The sequence below is a fragment of the Scyliorhinus canicula genome, chromosome 2 (assembly GCF_902713615.1).
Source record: "Scyliorhinus canicula chromosome 2, sScyCan1.1, whole genome shotgun sequence".
NCBI classification, from domain to species: Eukaryota; Metazoa; Chordata; class Chondrichthyes; order Carcharhiniformes; family Scyliorhinidae; genus Scyliorhinus; species Scyliorhinus canicula.
In genome coordinates, this window is record NC_052147.1 from 242304686 (window position 1) to 242326523 (window position 21838).

A 21838-nucleotide genomic window follows, 5' to 3' on the forward strand; every position below is an offset into this window, starting at 1 on the left:
CATTTAATGAAGGAGCCTCAACTGCTTCACTGGGCAAGGAATTCCATAGATTCACAACCCTTTGGGTGAAGAAGTTCCTCCTAAACTCAGTCCTAAATCTACTTCCCCTTATTTTGAGGTTATGTCCCCTAGTTCTGCTTTCACCCGCCAGTGGAAACAACCTGCCCGCATCTATCCTATCTATTCCCTTCATAATTTTAAATGTTTCTATAAGATCCCCCCTCATCCTTCTAAATTCCAACGCGTACAGTCCCAGTCTACTCAACCTCTCCTCATAATCCAACCCCTTCAGCTTTGGGATTAACCTAGTGAATCTCCTCTGCACACCCTCCAGTGCCAGTACGTCCTTTCTCAAGTAAGGAGGCCAAAACTGAACACAATACACCAGGTGTGGCCTCACTAACACCTTATACAATTGTAACATAACCTCCCTAGTCTTAAACTCCATCCCTCTAGCAATGAAGGACAAAATTCCATTTGCCTTCTTAATCACCTGTTGCACCTGTAAACCAACTTTCTGTGACTCATGCACTAGCACACCCAGGTCTCTCTGCACAGCGGCATGCTTTAATATTTTATCGTTTAAATAATAATCCCGTTTGCTGTTATTCCTACCAAAATGGATAACCTCACATTTGTCAACATTGTATTCCATCTGCCAGACCCTAGCCCATTCACGTAACCTATCCACATCCCTCTGCAGACTTCCAGCATCCTCTGCACTTTTCGCTTTACCACTCATCTTAGTGTCATCTGAAAACTTGGACACATTGCCCTTGGTCCCCAACTCCAAATCATCTATGTAAATTGTGAACAATTGTGGGCCCAACACGGATCCCTGAGGGACACCACTAGCTACTGATTGCCAACCAGAGAAACACCCATTAATCCCCACTCTTTGTTTTCTATTAATTAACCAATCCTCTATCCATGCTACTACTTTACCCTTAATGCCATGCATCTTTATCTTATGCAGCAACCTTTTGTGTGGCACCTTGTCAAAGGCTTTCTGGAAATCCAGATATACCACATCCATTGGCTCCCAGTTATCTACTGCACTGGTAATATCCTCACAAAATTCCACTAAATTAGTTAGGCACGACCTGCCCTTTATGAACCCATGCTGCGTCTGCCCAATGGGACAATTTCTATCCAGATGCCTCGCTATTTCTTTCTTGATGATAGATTCCAGCATCTTCCCTTCTACCGAAGTTAAGCTCACTGGCCTATAATTTCCTGCTCTCTGCCTACCTCCTTTTTTAAACAGTGGTGTCACGTTTGCTAATTTCCAATCCACCGGGACCACCCCAGAGTCTAGTGAATTTTGGTAAATCATCTAAATCATCATTAGTGCATCTGCAATTTCCCTAGCCATCTCTTTTAGCACTCTGGGATGCATTCCATCAGGGCCAGGAGACTTGTCTACCTTTAGCCCCATTAGCTTGCCCATCACTACCTCCTTAGTGATAACAATCCTCTCAAGGCCCTCACCTGTCATAGCCTCATTTCTATCAGTCGCTGGCATGTTATTTGTGTCTTCCACTGTGAAGACCGACCCAAAAAACCTGTTCAGTTCCTCGGCCATTTCCTCATCTCCCATTATTAAAACTCCCTTCTCATCCTCTAAAGGACCAATATTTACCTTAGCCACTCTTTTTTGTTTTGTATATTTGTAAAAACTTTTACTGTCTGTTTTTATATTCTGAGCAAGTTTACTCTCGTACTCTATCTTACTCTTCTTTATAGCTTTTTTAGTAGCTTTCTGTTGCCCCCTAAAGATTTCCCAGTCCTCTAGTCTCCCACCAATCTTTGCCACTTTATATGCTTTTTCCTTCAATTTGATACTCTCCCTTATTTCCTTAGATATCCACGGTCGATTTTCCCTCTTTCTACTGTCCTTCCTTTTTGTTGGTATAAAACTTTGCTGAGCACTGTGAAAAATTGCTTGGAAGGTTCTCCACTGTTCCTCAACTGTTCCACCATAAAGTCTTTGCTCCCAGTCTACTTTAGCTAGTTCTTCTCTCATCCCATTGTAATCTCCTTTGTTTAAACACAAAACACTAGTATTTGATTTTACTTTCTGACCCTCCATCTGTATTTTAAATTCCATCATATTGTGATCGCTCCTTCCGAGAGGATCCCTAACTATGAGATCATGAATCAATCCTGTCTCATTACACAGGAAAAGATCTAGGATCGCTTGTTCCCTCGTAGGTTCCATTACATACTGTTCTAGGAATCTATCGCGGATACATTCTATAAACTCCTCCTCAAGGTTGCCTTGACCGACCTGGTTAAACCAATCGACATGTAGATTTAAATCCCCCATGATAACTGCTGTACTATTTCTACATGCATCAGTTATTTCTTTGTTTATTGCCTGCCCCACCATAACGTTACTATTTGGTGGCCGATAGACTACTCCTATCAGTGACTTTTTCGCCTTACTATTCCTGATTTCCACCCAAATGGATTCAACCTTATCCTCCATAGCACCGATGTCATCCCTTACTATTGCCCGGATGTCATCGTTAAATAACAGAGCAACACCACCTCCCTTACCATCCACTCTGTCCTTCCGAATAGTTTGATACCCTCGGATATTTAACTCCCAGTCGTGACCATCCTTTAACCATGTTTCAGTAATGGCCACTAAATCATAGTCATTTGCGATGATTTGTGCCATCAACTCATTTACTTTATTCCGAATACTACGAGCATTCAGGTAAAGTACACTTATGTTGGTTTTTTTACCTATGTTTTGAATCTTAACATCTCCAGTTTTATTCCTTTTAGTATTACTGGGCCTATTCATTGAGCTCCTCTCAGTCACTGTACCTTGTACTGTCGCCCTTTTTGATTTTTGACTGTCTTCTCTGCCGTGCAATTTTCCCCTTACTTCCTTTTGCTTCTGTCCCTGTTTTACTACCTTCCAACTTCCTGCATCGGTTCCCACCCCCCTGCCACATTAGTTTAAACCCTCCCCAACAGCTCTAGCAACCCCCCCCCCCCCCCCCCCCCCCCCCCCCCCGGACATCGGGCCCAGTATTGTCCAGTGGATCCCACGGGGAGGTGAGCCAACCCGGGGGTGCTTCCTTTTCGCCATTGCCAGATCAATCTTCAGGTGTCTGGGTGGCCCAGCTCCATAAATTGGTGAGTAAGGTTAAGTCTGATCTGCAAAGGTGGGAAAACCTTACCCGGTTCTTGGCGGGCAAGGTCCAGCCTGTCAGAATGAATATTCTTCCACGGTTTTTGTTTCTTCTGTAATGTCTTCCACCCTAAATCCTTTTTTGGGAGAATTAATAAATTGATATCTTTTATATGGGCAGGTAAGATTCTGAGAATTCATAGAACACTTTTACAGAGGGACGGACAATCCTGGGGCCCGGCGTTGCCTAATTGGCTTCTGTTTTTGGGACGGCTAAAAGGTGCTGGATTGGTGCAGTGACCCAGGGGATGCTTGGGTGCAGATAGAGGCATGTAAGGGTTGGGTGCGCTGGTGACTGCTTCGATCACATTTTGGGAAACAAAATATTCTGCGAGTCCTGTGGTCGTGTCCACTTGGAGGATATGGAGACACTTCAGGGAACATTTTAAGCTCTGGTCTCTGTCGAAGTTGGCCCTTATTTGTACCAACCACCTGTTTGAGCTGGTGAGGCTAGAATCCTTGTTTGGGGAATGGGGAAGGAAAGAGCTGGAGAGATTAGGAGATATGTTCTTGGAAGGGCGATTTGCCAGCTTGGAGGAATTGACAATCAGATATGGGCTTGTGGGGTTGAATTCTTTTACATGCCTCCTGATTCGGAATTTTGTACGATAGGCCTTCCCGAAATTCCCTGAGGCGCCGCCGACATCTCTTATGGAAAGGATTCTATAGTTTGTGGGGGTGGAGGAGGGTAGCACATCTGGCAACTATGTGCGGATCCTGTCAGAGGAAGTGGGCCCGGTGGATGGGGGGAGCTGGGGCCTATCGTAATGACAGTGTGGAGTGAGGTCTTTCGCAGGATCAACTCCATGTCCTCGTGTGCGAGGTTGGGCTTGATCCAGCTCAAAGCAGTGTTTAGGGCACACCTGACCAAGGTGAAGTTGAGCGTTTTTCCTGGACATGGGTGATAGGTGTGAGCAGTGTTCTGGGGACCTGGCCAATCACACGCACATGTTATGGTCCTGCCCCAAACGTGAGCTTTTTGGTCTCCTTCAACGCCATGCCGGTGATTCTAAATGTCGAATTGGAGTCCTGTCCTCTGGTTGCCATATTTGGGGTGTCGGACTCATTGGCTACAGGCAGGGGTGGAGGTGGATGTTCTTGCATTTGCCTCGTTGATCGCCCGAAGGGGAGTTCTGCTGGGGGTGGAGGTTCCCAACCCCACCCAGTGCCTTGGCATGGTTAGGGGACCTAATGGAGTTTGTGTGCCTGGAGACACTTGAATACACAGTGGTCTAGGGATTCTACTGGAGGCAGGAGCCTTTTATCACCTATTTTAAGGAACTAATCACAGTTGTTGCTCGGTGGTGTGGGGGGAGTGGGGGCTGGGCTAGTTTGTGTTCTTTTTTAGCATTTTTTCTACTATGTTGTATTGGTGAACTTTTTAAAATTAAATTTTTTGTAATATTTGGTAAAATTGCCAAACATTAATAAAAAAAAACATTGCTCTGGTTCAACCCTGAGCCTGGGTCACTGTCCATGTGGAGTTTGCACATTCTCCCCGTGTTTGGTAGGTTTCACCCCCACGTCCCAAAGATGTCCAGTGTAGGTGGATTGGCTACGCTAAATTGCCCTTTATTGGAAAATATGAAATGGGTACTCTAAATTTATTAAAAAAAGATATGCTGGGATGAGAATGGGAGCCAAATGCTCCTCTGGCATTTTGACCCCACTCATAAAGACTTAAACCAGTTACCCACCTCCCGGCAAGTGCTACTCATACTGATCATGATTAAGGCAAGGAGATCATAAAACATAGACTATCATGGTCATATGGATAAGGAGAAGAAAAGACCGATCTCTATCTCCCAGCCCTATTACCATTGCATCTACATAGCGTACCCCTTAGCTTTATAAAAGGAGCATGCTGAAGGGTGTTTTCCATTCATGATAAATGAAAGTCCTTGAGATTCTTAAGGATAAAACATTCATTATGGTGCTTGATTGCGAACACATTCTCCTAGCATAACAAATAGCAACATAATATCAGGCAGGACATATAATAACATGGAGTGTGGATTTTACAGTAAACTGCAGATTGTTCCTTCAAATATTGCCTTCTATGGAGTTCACAAAAACCAAGGCACTAGTCGGATTGTCGAATGTCTTTACAGAGTTGTCCGATACCACCCTCAGTGTAGCAGAATGAGGCAGGGCATAATTGAATTGAAAACAGCCTTGAGTCGTTTTCTAACTTCATCAAAGCCTCTACACTTCTGTTGTACCGCCACTGAGAAATCTTGTAAAGAGACCTTCGCTGTCATAGAACAAGGCTCCATCGCACTTCACCGCTTCCAATACTCTTTGGCAAACTCCGAAGTTTTGAAAATGAATAATTACAGGCCGTAGGCGCTGATTGTTCCCCGGCCTCAAAGACTGGATACAATGTTCCCTTTCCAACTAAATAGGCCCCGTTTTGATATCCAGATTAAGAAAACGTAGCAACCAGCTGTCAAAGAATTTAATTGGGAGCTTACGTCCATTCCTTCTGGCAAACTGACAACCCGAACATTGTTCTTCCGTCCTTCGTTCTCCAGATCCTCCAGGATTTCTGACAAATCATGTAGCTGGTTTATTTTCAAGCATTGCAAGTGGGCCTTGACTGAGGAAGTTACATTTTTAACAGTCTGGATTCTCCTCTGTTTCATTGAGCCTCTTACTACTATTCTGCAGATCAATGGTCATGAGCACTGAAATGCTATGCCAACAAGCCGAGTTTATCGTCAATTACTTTGTTAATGTTAGCAGTCGTCAACTGTAATGCCCCTGAGTGCCGGATCAAGAGCCCATTCGAGGATCGTCGCCGTGTTGAGGAGTTGGCTCCATCCAGTTGTATCTAACTGCTCTCTTTGGGATTTGGTTTATGCAACAATTAACATTTGTCAGATTATAAACACTTAGCAAAGATACATTCCAGTTAGAAAGAAAGACTTATTGAGAAGGATACACCATTTGTGGACAAGATTTAAAGGTGGTATCAAATTAAAAGTAAAAGCATACAATTCTGTGAAGATTAGTGGCAGGTCAGAAGATTGTTCGGAACATAAAAAAAACAGCAACGAATGACTATAAAATTAATGAGGGAGAAATTAGAGTAGTGAGAAAGCTGGCTAGAAATATAAAAACAGCTGGAAAGAGTTTCCGCAGGCATTTAAGAAGGAAAAGAGAAACTCAAGTAAACATAAGTCCTCTGAGACTGAGTTGAGGGAATTAATAATGAAAGAAAAGGATTTGGTGGATGAATTAAACAGATATGTTTCATATGTCTTCATGTAGAGGATGCAAATAACATCCCAGAAAGAACTGTCAATCAATCCGAAACGGAGGGATGAACTTAAATAACAATCACCAGGAAAAGGGTACAGGGAAAATTATTAGAATTTAAAGCTGACAAGTCCCCAGGTCCTGATGCACTTCATCCTAGAATCTTAAAATAAGTGGCTGCTGAGATACCTGATGTATTAATTTTAAGTTTCCAACATTTTCTAGATTCTGGAAAGAACCCATCAGATTGGAAAATTGTGACGTGGTTCCTCTATTCAAGAAAGGAGGAAGACAAAAAATTATAGTCCAGTTAGATTAACATGCGTCATGGGGAAAATGCCAGAATCTATTAAGGAAATTATAGCTGGACACTTAGAAAACCTTAATGCAATCAGATAGAATGAAAATTGTTTTGTGAAAGGAAATTTGTGTTTGACTATTTTATTACAGTTCTTTGAGGAATTAAGTAGGAATGAGGATAAAGGGAAACCAGAACAGTACAGCACAGGATCAGGCCTTCGACCCTCCAAGCCTGCGCCAATCACGTGTCCTATCTAGACCAGCCACCTGTATCCTTCTATACCCCATCTGTTCATGTGCCTATCCAGATAAGTCTTAAATGTCGCTATCATATCTGCCTCAGCCACCTCACTTGGCAGTGCATTCCAGGCCACCACCACCTATTGTGTAAAATACAACTTCCCCCGCACATCTCCATTGAACCTTCCCCCACCCCCCCCCCCCCCCCCCCCCCCCCATGCACCTTGAACTTGTGCCCCCTTGTAATTGTCATTTCCGCCCTGGGAAAAAGCCTTCAACTGTTTACCCTATCTATACCCCTAATAATTTTATAAACTTCTATCAGTGGCTATCACTACAGGGGCTGGTTTAGCTCACTGGGCTAAATCGCTGGCTTTTAAAGCAGGCCAGCAGCACGGTTCAATTCCCGTACCAACCTCCCCGGACATGCGCCGGAATGTGGCGACTAGGGGCTTTTCACAGTAACTTCATTGAAGCCTACTCGTGACAATAAGCGATTTTCATTTTCATTTCATATCAGGTCGTCCCTCAGCCTCCGTCTCTTCAGTTTATTCAATCTCTCCTCACAGATAATACCCTCCATACCAGGCAACATCCTGGTAAACCTCTTCTGTACTCTCTCCAAAGTCTCCTTGTCCTTCTGGTAGTGCGGTGACCAGAATTGGACACAGTATTCCAAATGTGGCCGAACCAACGTTCTATAAAATTGTAACATAATTTTCAAGCTTTTTTCTCGATACCCTGTCCTATGAAGGCAAGCATGCCATATGCTTTCTTTACCACCATTTCCACCTGTGCTGCCACTCATAAAGATCTGTGGACCTGCATGCCCAGATCTGTGTGTCTCTATGCTCCTGATGGATCTGCCATTTAGTTTATAGCTTCGACCTGGATTGGATCTACCAAAATGCATCACCTCTCATTTGTCCGGGTTAAACTCCATCTGCCATTTTTCTGCCTAATTTTGCAGCCTATCTATATCCTTTTGAATTATCTGATAATCTTCTTCACTATCCGCAACTCAATCTTAGTATCATCCGCAAACTTGCTAATCAGACCCGCTAGGCTTTCTTCCAAGTCATTTATTTTTATATTACAAAGAGCAGAGGTCCCAGAACTGATCCCTGTGGAACACCACTAGTTACAGACCTCCATTCGGAAAAACATCCTTGCGCTGCTACCTTCTGTCTTCTATGGCCAAGCCAGTTCTGGATCCATCCAGCTACTTCACCCTTAACCCCATGTGATCTAATCTTTTGCACTAGCCTGCCATGAGGGACCTTATCAATGCTTGACTAAAATCCATGCAGACAACATCCACAGCCCTTCCCTCATCAATCATTTTTGTCACCTCTTCAAAAAATTCAATCAAATCAATGAGACATGACATCCCTCGTACAAAACCATGCTGTCTGTCACTAAGAAGACCATTCATTTCCAAATGTGCATAGATCCTATCTCTGAGAATCTTTTCCAACAATTTCACTATCCCTGACGCCAAGCTCACTGGCCTATAATTTCTTGGATTATCCTTGCAACCCTTCTTAAATAACGGTACAACCTTGGCTATCCTCCAATGCTCTGGGATCTCACTTGTGGCCAATAAGGACACAAAGATTTCTGTCCAGACGCCCAGCGATTTCATCTCTCTGGTCCATGCACTTAAATTTCCAGAAGGTATTTGTCAAGGTGCCACATCAAAGCTTACTACACAAAATGGGAGCTTGTGGTGTAGGGGTAACATATTAGCATGGGCAGGATTGGTTAGATACCAAGAAACAGTCGGCATAAATGAGTCATTTTGGGTTGTCAAGATGTTACCAGTGGAATGGTGGGCCTCACGGTAGCATGGTGGTTAGCATCAATGCTTCACAGCTCCAGGGTCCCAGGTTCGATTCTCGGCTGGGTCACTGTCTGTGTGGAGTCTGCACGTCCTCCCCGTGTGTGCGTGGGTTTCCTCCGGGTGCTCCGGTTTCCTCCCACAGTCCAAAGATGTGCGGGTTAGGTGGATTGGCCATGCTAAATTGCCCGTAGTGTAAGGTTAATGGGGGGATTGTTGGCTTATGGGTATACGGGTTACGTGGGTTTAAGTAGGGTGATCATTGTTCGGCACAACATCGAGGGCCGAAGGGCCTGTTCTGTGCTGTACTGTTCTATGTTCTAATGCCACAGGGATCAGTGCAGGGGCTTCAAATATTTACAATCTCTATTAATGATTTGGTTGAGGGGACAAATCTATACTTGCTAAATTTGCTGATGACACAGTGATAGACAGGAAATAAAGTTGTGAAGAGAACATATAGGGTCTGCAAAGGGATATCGATAGATTGGGCAAAGCTTTGGCAGATGGGAGTAAAATGTGACGTCCACTTTGGCAGGAAGCATGGAAAAGCAGTATATTATTTAATTGGAGAGAAATCGTCGAACTCCAAGGTACAGAGGCATCTGTGTCCTAGTCTATGAATTACAGTTAGTATGCACGTACAGCAACATTAAGTGATTAGGAAGGCAAATGGAATGTTGTTGTCTATTGTAAGGGGAATGGATTATAGAAGTAGGGATGTTTTGTTACAGCTGTACAGGACGTTGGTGAGACACCATCTAGAATATGGTGTACAGTTTTGGTCTCCTTATTTAAGAAAGGACATAATTAGAAGCAGTTGAGAGAAGGTTAATTTGACCAAATCCTGGGATGACAGCTTTATCTTATGAGGGAGAGTTTGGACAGTATCCATTGGAATTCAGAAGAATGAGGGGTGAGAGGTGATCTTATAGGGGCTAGTTTAGCACAGTGGGCTAAACAGCTGGCTTGTAATGCAGAACAAGGCCAGCAGCGCGGGTTCAATTCCTGTACCGGCCTCCCTGAACAGGCGCCGGGAAGTGTCGACCAGGAGCTTTTCACAACAACTTCACTGAAGCCTACTTGTGACAGTAAGCGATTATTATTATTATATTGAAACACAAGATCCTAAAGGGACTTGACAGACTGAATGCTGTAAAGGATGTTTCCCCTTGTGGGAGAGATCAGAACTAGGAGACACACGGGGTCTCCCATTTCAGACAGATTAGATTTTTCTTTCCCTTAGCAGATCACAAGTCTGCTGAACTTTAGGTAGGGACAGGGTATTGAATATTTTTAAGGCGGAAATAGAAAGGTTCTTATCTAACAAAGGAATCAAAGGTTATTGTGGACAGACATAAAAGTGACATTGAGATCGCAATCGGATCAGCCATGCACTTATTGAATGGTGGAGCATGCTCAAAGGGCCGAATGGGCTACTCCTGCTGCGAATTTGTATGTTCATATACATTAGAAACGATTAGTGCAAGTACTATGAGATCAAACCTTTTTTTGGTGTTTGAATGCTGTATCGGATATGGTATAACAAAAACTTTGGAAAAATAGGACAAAATCGGACAGAAAAATATTAATTATAGTTAACTTTTTAATTATACACTTTAAGAAAACGAAAAGATAAACTAAATCAAAGATCAAAAATGAGAGGGGCACTGTAACTAAAACAGAATGTCAAAGGAAACTTCTCTAACTAAACAAAAATATAATTCCTGGGGGTGGTGATGCACCACAGCCCTGTGTTATCCACGAGTTGTGGATAGCCTGGATACAGAACTGGCTAGGTCATAGAAGGCAGAGAGTAGCAATGGAAGGCTGCTTTTCTGATTGGAGAGCTGGGACTAGTGGTCTTTCACCGGGATCAGTGCAGGGACCTTTGCTGTTTGTAGTATATATAAATGATTTGGAGGAAAATGCAACGACACAAAGATTGGTGGAATTGTGGATAGCGATGAGGACTGTCAGAGGATACAGCAGGATTTAGATTGTTTGGAGACTTGGATGGAGAGATGATCGACGGAGTTTAATCCGGACAAATGTGAGATAATGCATTTTGGAAGCTCTAATACAGGTAGGGAATACACAGTGAATGGTAGAACCCTCAAGAGTATTGACAGTCAGAGAGTTCTAGGTGTACAGGTCCACAGGTCACTGAAAGGGGCAACACAGGTGGAGAAGGTAGTCAAGAAGGCGTACGGCATGCTTGCCTTCATTGGCCGGGGCATTGAGTATAAAAATTGATACGTCATGTTGCAGCTGTATAGAACCTTAGTTAGGCCACAATTGGAGTATAGTGTTCAATTCTGGTCGCCACACTACCAGAAGGATGTGGAGGCTTTAGAGAGGCTGCAGACAGATTTACCAGGATGTTGCCTGGTATGGAGGGCATTAGCTATGAGGAGAGGTTGAATAAACTTGGTTTGTTCTCACTGGAACGATGGAGGTTGAGGGGCGACCTGATAGAGATCTACAATATTATGACGGGCATTGATAGAGTGTATAGTCAGAAACTTTTTCCCAGGGCAGAGGGGTCAATTACTAGGGGGCATAGGTTTAAGGTGAAAGGGGCAAAGTTTAGAAGAGATAAACGAGGCAAGCTGTTTTTACACAGAGGGTACTGGGTGCCTGGAACTCGCTGCCGGAGGAGGTGTTGGAAGCAGGGACGATAGTGATGTCTAAGGGGCACATGGACAAATACATCAGTAGGATCCGAATAGAGGGATATGGAACCCGGAAGTGTAGAAGATTTTACTTTAGTCGGGCAACATGGTCGGAGCAGACTTGGAGGGCCGAAGGGCCTGTTCCTGTGCTGTACTTTTCTTTGTTCTTTTGTTTTTTGTTTTAAACAGGCAGATACTGCATACTCCATCTCCAGGGCCACCCGGCAGCGATTGTAGCTATGGTCAAAGGGCAGACAGTTGGGTCTCTCAACTCCATGCTTGGCCTGGATCTGTTAATAGCCACCTTGGTCAGGTATAGGAACAAGCTTATAAGGAGGTCCTCGTCCTTCCCCTCCACACCGGGTGACCAAAGATCAGCAGCATGGGCTGAAGTGCGACCAAAAATTGAAAACTCATATGGCTTGGGAGTCCCATGAATGAGGGGCAGCATGTAGCATAGTGGGTAGCACTGTTGCTTCATAGCTCCAGGGTCCCAGGTTCGATTCCCGGCTGGGGTCACTGTGTGGAGTCTGCACGTTCTCCGCGTGTCTGCGTGTGTTTCCTCTGGGTGCTCTAGTTTTCTCCCACAAGTCCCGAAAGATTTGCGGTCAGACGAATTGGATATTCTGAATTCTCCCTCTCTGTACCCGAATAGGTGCCGGAATGTGGCGACTAGGGGCTTTTCACAGTAACTTAATTGCAGTGTTAATGTAAGCCTACTTGTGACAAAGATTATTAGATTATATATTATTATTATGCTGTGATTAGTGGCACTGCTGCATGCAACACCTTCCATGCCAGGTCCCTAATGGAAAGCGAGAGGACTGCTATGTTGAAAGTCTTCTATTTCCCCTACTGCTAGATGGCAGGACAGAATGCCAAGACATATCCTGGCAGTGCAGAGCAGAAAGGCACGCAAATGAAGGGTGTGGTGAATTATAATCGCTAATAATCCACACTGTATTGTACAACATGTGTTGAACCTGTACCTTGTACTGCATCATGTGTAGTTGCGCGGTTCTACCCATAGGGGAAGATGAGGAGCTTGTACTGGGCTCTGCCCATGGCTCTGCCCATGGCTCCTCCCCCTAACCGGAAGTATAAAGGTTGCTGTTGAGCCTGCCTGCCAGTTCATCTAGAGTTCATCTCGTTACAGGCAGGCTCTGTTGTAAGACGATTAAAACCACTGTTCACTTCTAACCACGTGTCGCGTGAATTGATGGTCTCATCAAAGGGTATGCAGTAACAGGCCATAGAGGAAATCACTCCACACTAAGTGAAAAGGCACAGAGGGAATCTCTGGACAGCTAAAATTGTCAGGTTGTAGTTCCCGAGGAAGCCAGTCCAAGGTGAAATTCTGTCTCAATGGGATCAGTTTGGATGGAAGTTCACTGCATACTTATGGTGTTGCGACGCTAAATGGAAACCAACCAAGCATGAGGGTGAAGGAGCTAGATGGTACATTTGGGTGAGGAAAGACGGAAGAAGGCTTCTTTATTCTTTCATAGGATGTGGGCGTCACTGGCAAAGCCAGCATTTGTTGCCCATCCTTAATTGCCTTTGAACTGAATGGCTTGCTATGTTATTTCAGAGGGTAATTAAGAGTCAACTTTGGAGTCACATGTAAGCCAGACAAGGCCTTCTCTAAAGGATATTAGTGAACCAGATGGGTTTTACGACAATTAATGATAATTTCACGGTCGCAATTAAAAATCTGGATTAATTGAATTTAAATTCCACCATCTGCTGTGGTGGGATCTGAACCCATGTCCCCAGAGTCTTGGGCTGGGCCTCTGGATTACTTTATCTATGACATATCACTGTGTCATCATTTCCCCATAAGGCTGGAGTTGGGCATCAACACAAGCATGGATTGGTTGGGCCAAACTGCCTGTTTTTGTACTATGCCCTATGCATGTAAAATTGGATGATTTCTATAGTGGGTGGGCACAAGTGTTCAATCTATAAATTGTCTTCTATTTTGTAACATCCCATGAGATTGATTATTTAAAAATACACTTACCTTGTTAGACAAATATGTACAAAGTCTCTTGCATTCTCTGAGAACTCCTTGGGTATGGTAGGCATTAGACCTCGATGTGCTCCAATATAAAACATGGCTGCCAATGTTTCCATATGAGCCAAAGGTGGTTTTCCTGATGCCATTTCAAACACCGTGCAGCCTAAGCTCCAAATGTCAGATTTCTTTCCATGTCCAGTCTCATTAATGACTTCAGGTGCCATCCAGTAAGGCGTTCCATGCATTGATTTTAACATTTCACTGTGTGTATCACTCATATTCACACAAGTCATGCGTTTAGCGCATCCAAAGTCAATAAGTTTAATCACACCATTGGGCATAAGCATGACATTGTTTCCTTTTATATCTCTATGAATCACGCAGTTATCATGTAAATAGTCCACTCCTTTTAAAATTTGTTTAGTATATGTACAAAAAACAGGCTCTGGTAACGGCCCAAATCGACTGATGACACCAGCAATGGAACCACCTGGGACAAACTCCATGAAAATGCTGACAACATTGGCTTCTAGGTTTGTTCCTAGAAAACTCACAATGTTGACATGTTTTAGGTTTTTAAGTAGCTCTATTTCCTCTTCTAATTTTTGATATTCCTTTTCTGCTGCAATCTGATTAGTTGCATCCAAAGAAACCTGTTTAACAGCAATTAATTGACCTTGACTGGTTAGGCCACAGTACACCTAAACAGAATGAAAATTATGGTAAATACACAGCACTTATTATGTACTCTTGCAAGGACAGAATTGAAATAAATTTGCCTGTGCACAAAACCAACTTCATCCTATGTAAATTCTTAAAAGTTATTCTGTAAGTACAAATAATTAAAACTGCATTTTGGTTACTAGTAGGTATCTCAAATGAGCGGAACAATTTATACAATTAATGTGATTGGGTGGTTGTACTACATTTTTCTTCCCTAATAATTTTTGATTTTTGATGCCAAAAACGATAGCCTGAGTAATTACAAACCAGTCAACCTAGCTTCAGTGGTGGGAAAATTGGGACTGTATAAATCCTCATTTAGAGAAGCATCAAAGGCAGTCAGCAAGGAATTGTTAAAGGCAGGTCTAGTCTTGATTGATTGTAATTGGTTGAATTATTTTTGAGGAGATAACAAGGAGGCCTGATGAGGATAGTCTTATGTGGATTTCTGTAAGACTTTTGAGAAGATCCAATAAGGCAGGTTGAGCAGAAAATCAAAAATTCCTGGGGTGAAAGTGAAAGGATGGATCCAAAATTGACTCTGGCAAGAAGCAAAATGTTATGGGTGATGGGTGTTTCAGTGTAACAGGTTATTTGCAATGAGATTCTGCAGGGCTCACTGCTGTGTCAATTCTGTTTTTTGTCCATATTGGATATCAATGATTTCGACTTGACATGTAGGGGACATGGGTAAGAAATTTGTAGATTATATAAAAAGTGGTCAGGTGGAGATGGGGCGAAAGATGGGTTAGATGGGTAGACAAGTGGCAAATGGAATTCAGCCTAGAGAGGTGTGAGGCATGCATTTTGGGAGGACAAAGAAAATGCATAAAAATGGAAGAATCCTGAGGCATGTTGAGAAACAAAGGACCCTTGGAGTGTATGTCTGCAGATCAGGTAGATGAAGTGATCAAAATACTTTATTGACAGGCCTCAAGTATAAGAGCAGGCTGGTTATGCTAGAACTAGTTGGACCACAGGTAGTGTACAGTTCTGAAAATTGTGTTACAGGAAGGATGTCATCACACAAGAGGGTAGAAAACAAATTTATGAGGAACCAAAAGAGAAAATGCTGGAAAATCTCAGCCGGTCTGGAGAGAAAAGAGCTAACGTTTTGAGTCTAGATGACCCTTTGTCAATGGGTACTTTGACCAAGGGTCATCTGGACTCAACGTTAGCTCTTTTCTCTCCTTACAGATGCTGCCAGACCTGCTGAGATTTTCCAGCATTTTCTCTTTTGGTTTCAGATTCCAGCATTCACAGTAATTTGCTTTTATTATTAAATTTGAGGAAGTTGCCAGGAATGGAAAATTTTAGCAGTGAGGAAGATAGACTAGGCTTTTCTTTCGAACAGAGAAAATTGAGGGGGGATTTTATTTGAGCTATATTGAAGGTCGAGATAGAAGGACCTATTTCTGTTAGAGAAGGGGTTAATAACCAAGGAATATTAATTTTGGTGGACAGATGAGAGGAAAATGAATGTTTTTTTGCTTGGAGAGATATGGGTGTCTGGAACCCACTGCCTGAAAGGGTTGTAGAGTCCGAAAACTTCATTGCATTTTTAAAAAAACTTGACATGTTTTTTTAAAAACTTGACAAGTAAGCATTACTAACTTAATTTAAAAGTATACATTTACTACTTAATTCTACCCAAGAGTTCCTTTGTACATTGAGATCTTAAGGGTTCATTCGCTTTGCTTTTTCAAACCAAATTAAGGATACCACAGTTCTCAGAATTCACTGTGTTCCATCTGTTCTTTGTGGTATGAGATTTCATGAGGAACTTTCTATTAACTTTTGGCTAAGTGATGTTCCAACTTTTCAAAAATCTCTCAATTGTGGACTTCTCAGTTCAAACTTGGCCCACTGCATTTGTGCTCTGATTTAAAAACCAGGAACACCCTGGCTCTTAATGGTCTCTATACTGCTTTGTCTTGGCTTTGGTCAGATTCGGTTTGTCTGCCAGTCTGTTCCCACAGTTGCATTATAGCACCTGGCTAAACTGACTACCTTTCACTGTAAGGATTACTGTAGATTTTTTCACCGAGTTCCAAGCTAGGCAAGTCTTCCAGTCTCTTTCCGAACAGAGTGCAAGCTCTTATCGGCATTCTACATAGTGAATGATAAAGTTAAAGGCATTAAGGTAGTAAACTAACTTAAGGTACAGGCCTGAATAACATTCATCTACAGAATCACAACTGTCTATGACTTATATTTCTGGATTTATAGAAAAGTCTGTATCTTGATCCCAAGAATTGTTTTCCCATCCCCCTTCTCCATGAAAATGGGAAACCCCTTGGCCCTCAACAAGTGGAAATGTCAATTGTTGAATCTGACGACAACAACCTTTGAATTAAAAATAAAAGGGTAGATGTCAGCTCAACTATATACAATCTTGACACCAGGACCATCTCCATGGGTTTCAGGAGACTGGAGTCTTTTGATTGCAGTCACAACCACATAGCAATCAATTTATAGTTCCCAAATGTAAACACAATTTGACTCTTCCCTTTGATCCTTACTAATTATCACCTAGCTTACAGTCAGATAGACTCCAGAACAGATCACATGATCCTTCTCACTTACCTGAAATTTAGGACGAGTCTCCCAAACAATAACCCTCTTACAAACCAAAAGATACGGTCCTAAAATAGTAATCATATCAATTACACCATTGTAACAATGAGAAGATTTTAGGGATAGGAGTAGGCCATTTTGCCATTCAATAAAATAGTGGCTGACTTGTGACCTAACTCCATAGAAACCCTACAGGAGTCATATACCTGCCTTTGATCCAAGTACCATAATATTAACTCCTTTCTTCTTGAGTTCACTGACTGAAGGTGGGTCCTTTTGATTATTTACTGAACCATGGCAAGTAATGAGGATCTATCACTGTCTCAACTGGAAAGGGGATCAAACACTGTGCTCTTCACATTAATTTGATCCACACGCTAACCATCTAGCCAACTGAGCTAGCTGCCCTGTAAATCTCCCCACTCCACCCCACCACCACTCCCAAATTACCACAATACCTGATGAACAAAACTCTATCGTTTAAGTTTTAAATTAACAATTAATTTTGCATCAATTGTTGTGGGGGAAGAGAGAGTCAAACATCTACCTTCCTCTGTGTAAAGAACTGTTTCCTCCTGAAAGGTCTGGCTCTAACTTTTTGAGTTTGCGCCCAGTTCCTGAACTTCCAAATAATTAAAATATTCCATCCCAATCTACCCAATTTGTTTCACATTATCTTAAACTTCGATCAAATCATGCTTCAACTTTCTAGATTTGAGGGAACAGATCCCTAATTTTATGCATTATCTCCTGTAATTCCACCCCAGGCGAACATAGCATTCCTAAGGTGTGATGCCCAGAGTTGCTCATATAACTCTGGTAGTAATTATTATTCCAGGACTTGATTATTTTCTGTACCTGTTCATGACTTTTTAATCTATGTACATAGACCTCCTGGCCTCTTTGGACTTTCACTGTTTCTAGTTTTTCACCATTTTGGAATTATTCTGTTTTATCCTTTCTCAGATATCAAGTTGGTGACCTCAAATTTGCTCCCACTGAATCCATTTGCTTCAGTTTTGGCCATTCACTTCATCTATTAATTTATAATTCACTCAATTTTTGTAATAAAGACAAAGTATTACAATTTACGATCTTGTTGACTAAACATTTGATTTTTGAAGTCAACAGCAATTTACAGTTACTCACTGTGCCATAGGCTCCTTTGCCAAGCACATTGCCTTTGGTCCATATAATGGCATCTTCACAACTGGAGCTACATTCAGATTTTATGGAGTGACCAAGTGAACTGTTCGGCCTGCTTGAAGTCTTAAATAGTTTTGTAACTGTATATTCAGCACTCTGTTGGAACAAAATAATCATGCTGATGAGCTTTCCTAATGAATTGTTCTTTTTCTACATTTCCCACAGCACAATTCAGTGTTGTAATTCCATAAGCTAAAGATCAGTGTAAATGTTTTAAAATAATTTACCTGTAGGTTTTTTTCATATACAGGTATCATCTTTCCATTTTCATTTTGAAGCAAACTGTTCTTGCTATCATCTTCCTTTTGTAGGATGTGTTTGGCCACTTCTATATTGTTAGCACACGTGTTTTTTTCTTCTAACAACAATGCTGATGCCAGACAACTAAGCAACTCGTCTGCAAGACTGTCTTGATTGTCACATTCTAAACAAGGTGCTGGGCACACTTTTTCTGTTGTCCATGTGTTAATCAGTGGTTGAACTGGCAAGCTTGTATGATTCAAATCTGGGCTTGAAGTAATTTTTACGATAGGAGAACTGGCGTTAACTTGGTCTTCACCAGTACATGTGGTAGCAGATTCTGTTTTATCCTGTATAATATTCCAGTTAGGTTTCTTGGACAAAGCAGTTGTAGACTCACTTACATCAATTGTCCCTTGACATTCTACAAATTCACTTCTTCTACCCATATCTACATCATTGTGCCTTTTACTCGGATGCTTTTGGAACTCAAGTAAATCAGCAGCAATACAATCTGTGCTGTTAGTTTTTGGGATCATTGAGGAGTTACAGTGATCAGTTGTATTATCTCGTATATCCCTATTAATAGAAGTACTGGATGATTCCTTACAAATACCTTCATCGCCCTCTGAAATGTCAGATTTGTCTGAAGTTTGCTGAAGTGAAATTTCAGCAATGGTTGACAAATATTGGTTATCTAGGTGAGCTTCATAATCTGGTAACGAATGAAGGGACTCAGCACCTCCCGAGAGATGACTACTATCTTCCTGCTTGTTTAATTCCTGGAACAACTCCTTGTTCTTGGAAGTTTTTATGTGCCAATTGTGGCCAGAAATTCCTTCACCTCTGGTAAACAAAGGGGGAGTTTCCTCTCCATCTTGTAATGCATCTATGTTTTTTTTCACATTTGTGTGGTTTTTCTTAAGTTTAGAATTCAGATTTTTTTTTGTATTCTTTGCACTATTTTTTACAATTATTTGATTTGACTTTGAATTCTTGCAGACTAATCGTCTATTAGGTGGGGCAGAATGAATAACTTGATTATTAATTTCAGATGTTGTGGACTTTCGCATGATGGAATACACTGGAGTGCCAAACATTTCATAAATTCCTGGGCCTTTCTCAGTTGGATTTATTTCTTGAAACATATCACTATACTTTATCGCTGAGAAATCATTTGTGGAATGTGATCTTGTAACCCTTAGAATTGGTGATTTGTTAAGTCTATTTGAAATTCTGCTGATATGTGGAAGATCTTGTTCATTAGAAAGTGACCCATTTTTCAAGAGGTACATAATTCCACCTTGTCCTTTTGTTTGTACTTTTGATGAAACTTGGTGTAGATCAGGATTCACCAGTGAAGGAAGGCATGGACCTTTTTTATATTTTAGTAAATGGGCAGTTGATGGTACAAATGTGCTTTTCCTTGTCCAACTTTGTGTTGGAATGGGGTGGCACTGTAATAACTTCAAACTAGATTTGTTTCTTTCTGTCTTTTTCTCCTTTTTTTTCCATGCTAAAATATTGAAGCTGTGGTTGGCATTGTACGACATGCTATAACTGGTATTCATTTTAACAGGAGTCTTTTTTGAAAAATGGTGTACTTTGGTAGGTGATTGTTTTGCCATTGTGACAAGCATGGCAGAATTACTTTTTAAGTCAGTGTGCACATCCTCATGTTTGTCTTTTATACAAGTGGCATATTTTGTCCCAACAATCTGTTTTGGTACAGCTACACTCTGTCGAAAATTGTCAGTTAAATTTTGAGTTGAGTCTTTATGACTTGTACTTTCACTTGCTTTTTCTCCTTGAAGCAGGTTGTCATTTGGTTTGATCTCCTGTCTGCAAGGAAGAACCTCATTAGCTGATATTTCCATGCTGTGTGCATTCTGCAAATGTGTGTTTTCCACACCTACAGAATTAAGAATGTGTGCACTTGTATTTTCTTTAACAAGGGGTTTTCTAGTTTCTAAATTCAGCTTGCTGTCCAAAGTTTCATCCGATAATTCAATGTCACCTTTGCAGTAACCAGCATCAATTACTGCTTTATTTGTTAAGTTTCTTCCTACTATTTCAGGTTTTTTGCAATTGTGTTTTTTATCTGATCCAGCTGAAGTGCATTCTGGATTATTTTCTGAAGGTATTACATGAATGACATCATTTGGACACAAACATTTAGCCATTTCTTGACTTATGAGTTCTCCATTGTTAATTTTCATACTAGCAGCTACACAGCTCACACAATCACTGAGAGGCATAGGAAGAGGTAAACTTAACTTGTCATTATTTTCAATGTCAAATCGTGTTTCCAATAGCTGTACATCCAAGCACTGTGATTCAAGGCTGTGTGTTTGTTCCAGACAGTCTTCCAAATTCAAGGACCTTTGGCTATCGAGTGCGCTGTCACTAGAGAATTCATTTGAAGGTTTATTTCCATGAATTTGTGCTAAGGATTGTCTATTCAGTCTTGTTTCCCTTGTGATTGATTCTTGTGGCAATAAAGAATAATGTGGGTATCGTTTTGAAGGCAATGTTATAGCAGTGGTATCCGAGATATTACTTTCATTTTGTTTATCAGTAACTCTTTTACCCTCTATTGGAAGAAGTCGCACAGAAACTGGAGGCCTTACATTGCTGGTGCCCAGTTGCGGTAAAGAAATCTGTAGTTGCAAAAGTATAAGATTTAGATTTCATCCAAAGTCATATCCTGTTTAGAGTCACCATTTACCTTGACTTTTCTTGTATTTAAAGCAGCTAGAGGTTGCATCACATATTCAATACTTTGTTAATTTTATTTTCAATTATAAAAGATTAACCAATAGAATTACATGTACAAGAATTGCTAGGGTATTTTTGCATATTACTGTGCTTTTGTCATGGAAGACTTCAATGAAAATAATGGATAAATCATAGTAGGAATGCTAAAAGCCTGGGAAATCATAGATAATTGCTCATGATTTTTACAATGCCTTGCAGATTGTTCTTGCTGGTGCTGCTTGTACAGTAGTTTCAGGGCATTGTGTATGGGTCTAAAACAGGGGTGGGCAAACTTTTCCGTGCAAGGGCCACATTCAGAAATTCACAATTTTAAAGGGCCGCATAGTATATTGAGTAAAATAATTAATATTTAAAATAGCCAAAATAAAAGGTTTTTAAAGAAAAAAAAAACAATTAATTTTTATTAATTAATATTTTAAAGTAGAAACTTCACATGAAACACATGTTGTGCCGAGCAATGATCACCCTACTCAAGTCAACGTATCCACCCTATACCAGTAACCCAACAGCCCCCCCATATTAACCTTAAAATTAAAAAAAAAAAAGACTTGATCTTGGTGGGCCGCATTAAGACCTTTGGCGGGCCGCATGCGGCCCGCGGGCCGTAGTTTGCCCACCCCTGGTCTAAAAGGACACTACTTTTTTTCCCAGGGTTTGTATTCGCCACTAGATATTACATTTAAGCTTTAACAGACTGAGTAAATGAAAATAAAAGTAGGAAGTACTGGAAATACTCAGCAGATCTGACAGCATCTCTTCAGATTTTCCAC

General features: G+C 41.5%; 1 protein-coding gene across 5 annotated transcripts in view; it reads right to left on the reverse strand.

The window, feature by feature from the left end:
* The window catches only part of map3k19 (mitogen-activated protein kinase kinase kinase 19), a 150171-nt gene that overhangs the window by 11229 nt on the left and 117104 nt on the right, over positions 1–21838 (reverse strand). For all 5 annotated transcript variants that reach the window (XM_038789887.1, XM_038789888.1, XM_038789889.1 and 2 more), the window contains 3 exons: positions 18278–20950; positions 17994–18146; positions 13548–14245 (listed from right to left, as the gene is read on the reverse strand). In XM_038789887.1, the coding sequence (XP_038645815.1) occupies positions 13548–14245; positions 17994–18146; positions 18278–20950 (3524 nt within the window). The remainder of the gene's footprint in view (positions 1–13547; positions 14246–17993; positions 18147–18277; positions 20951–21838) is intronic.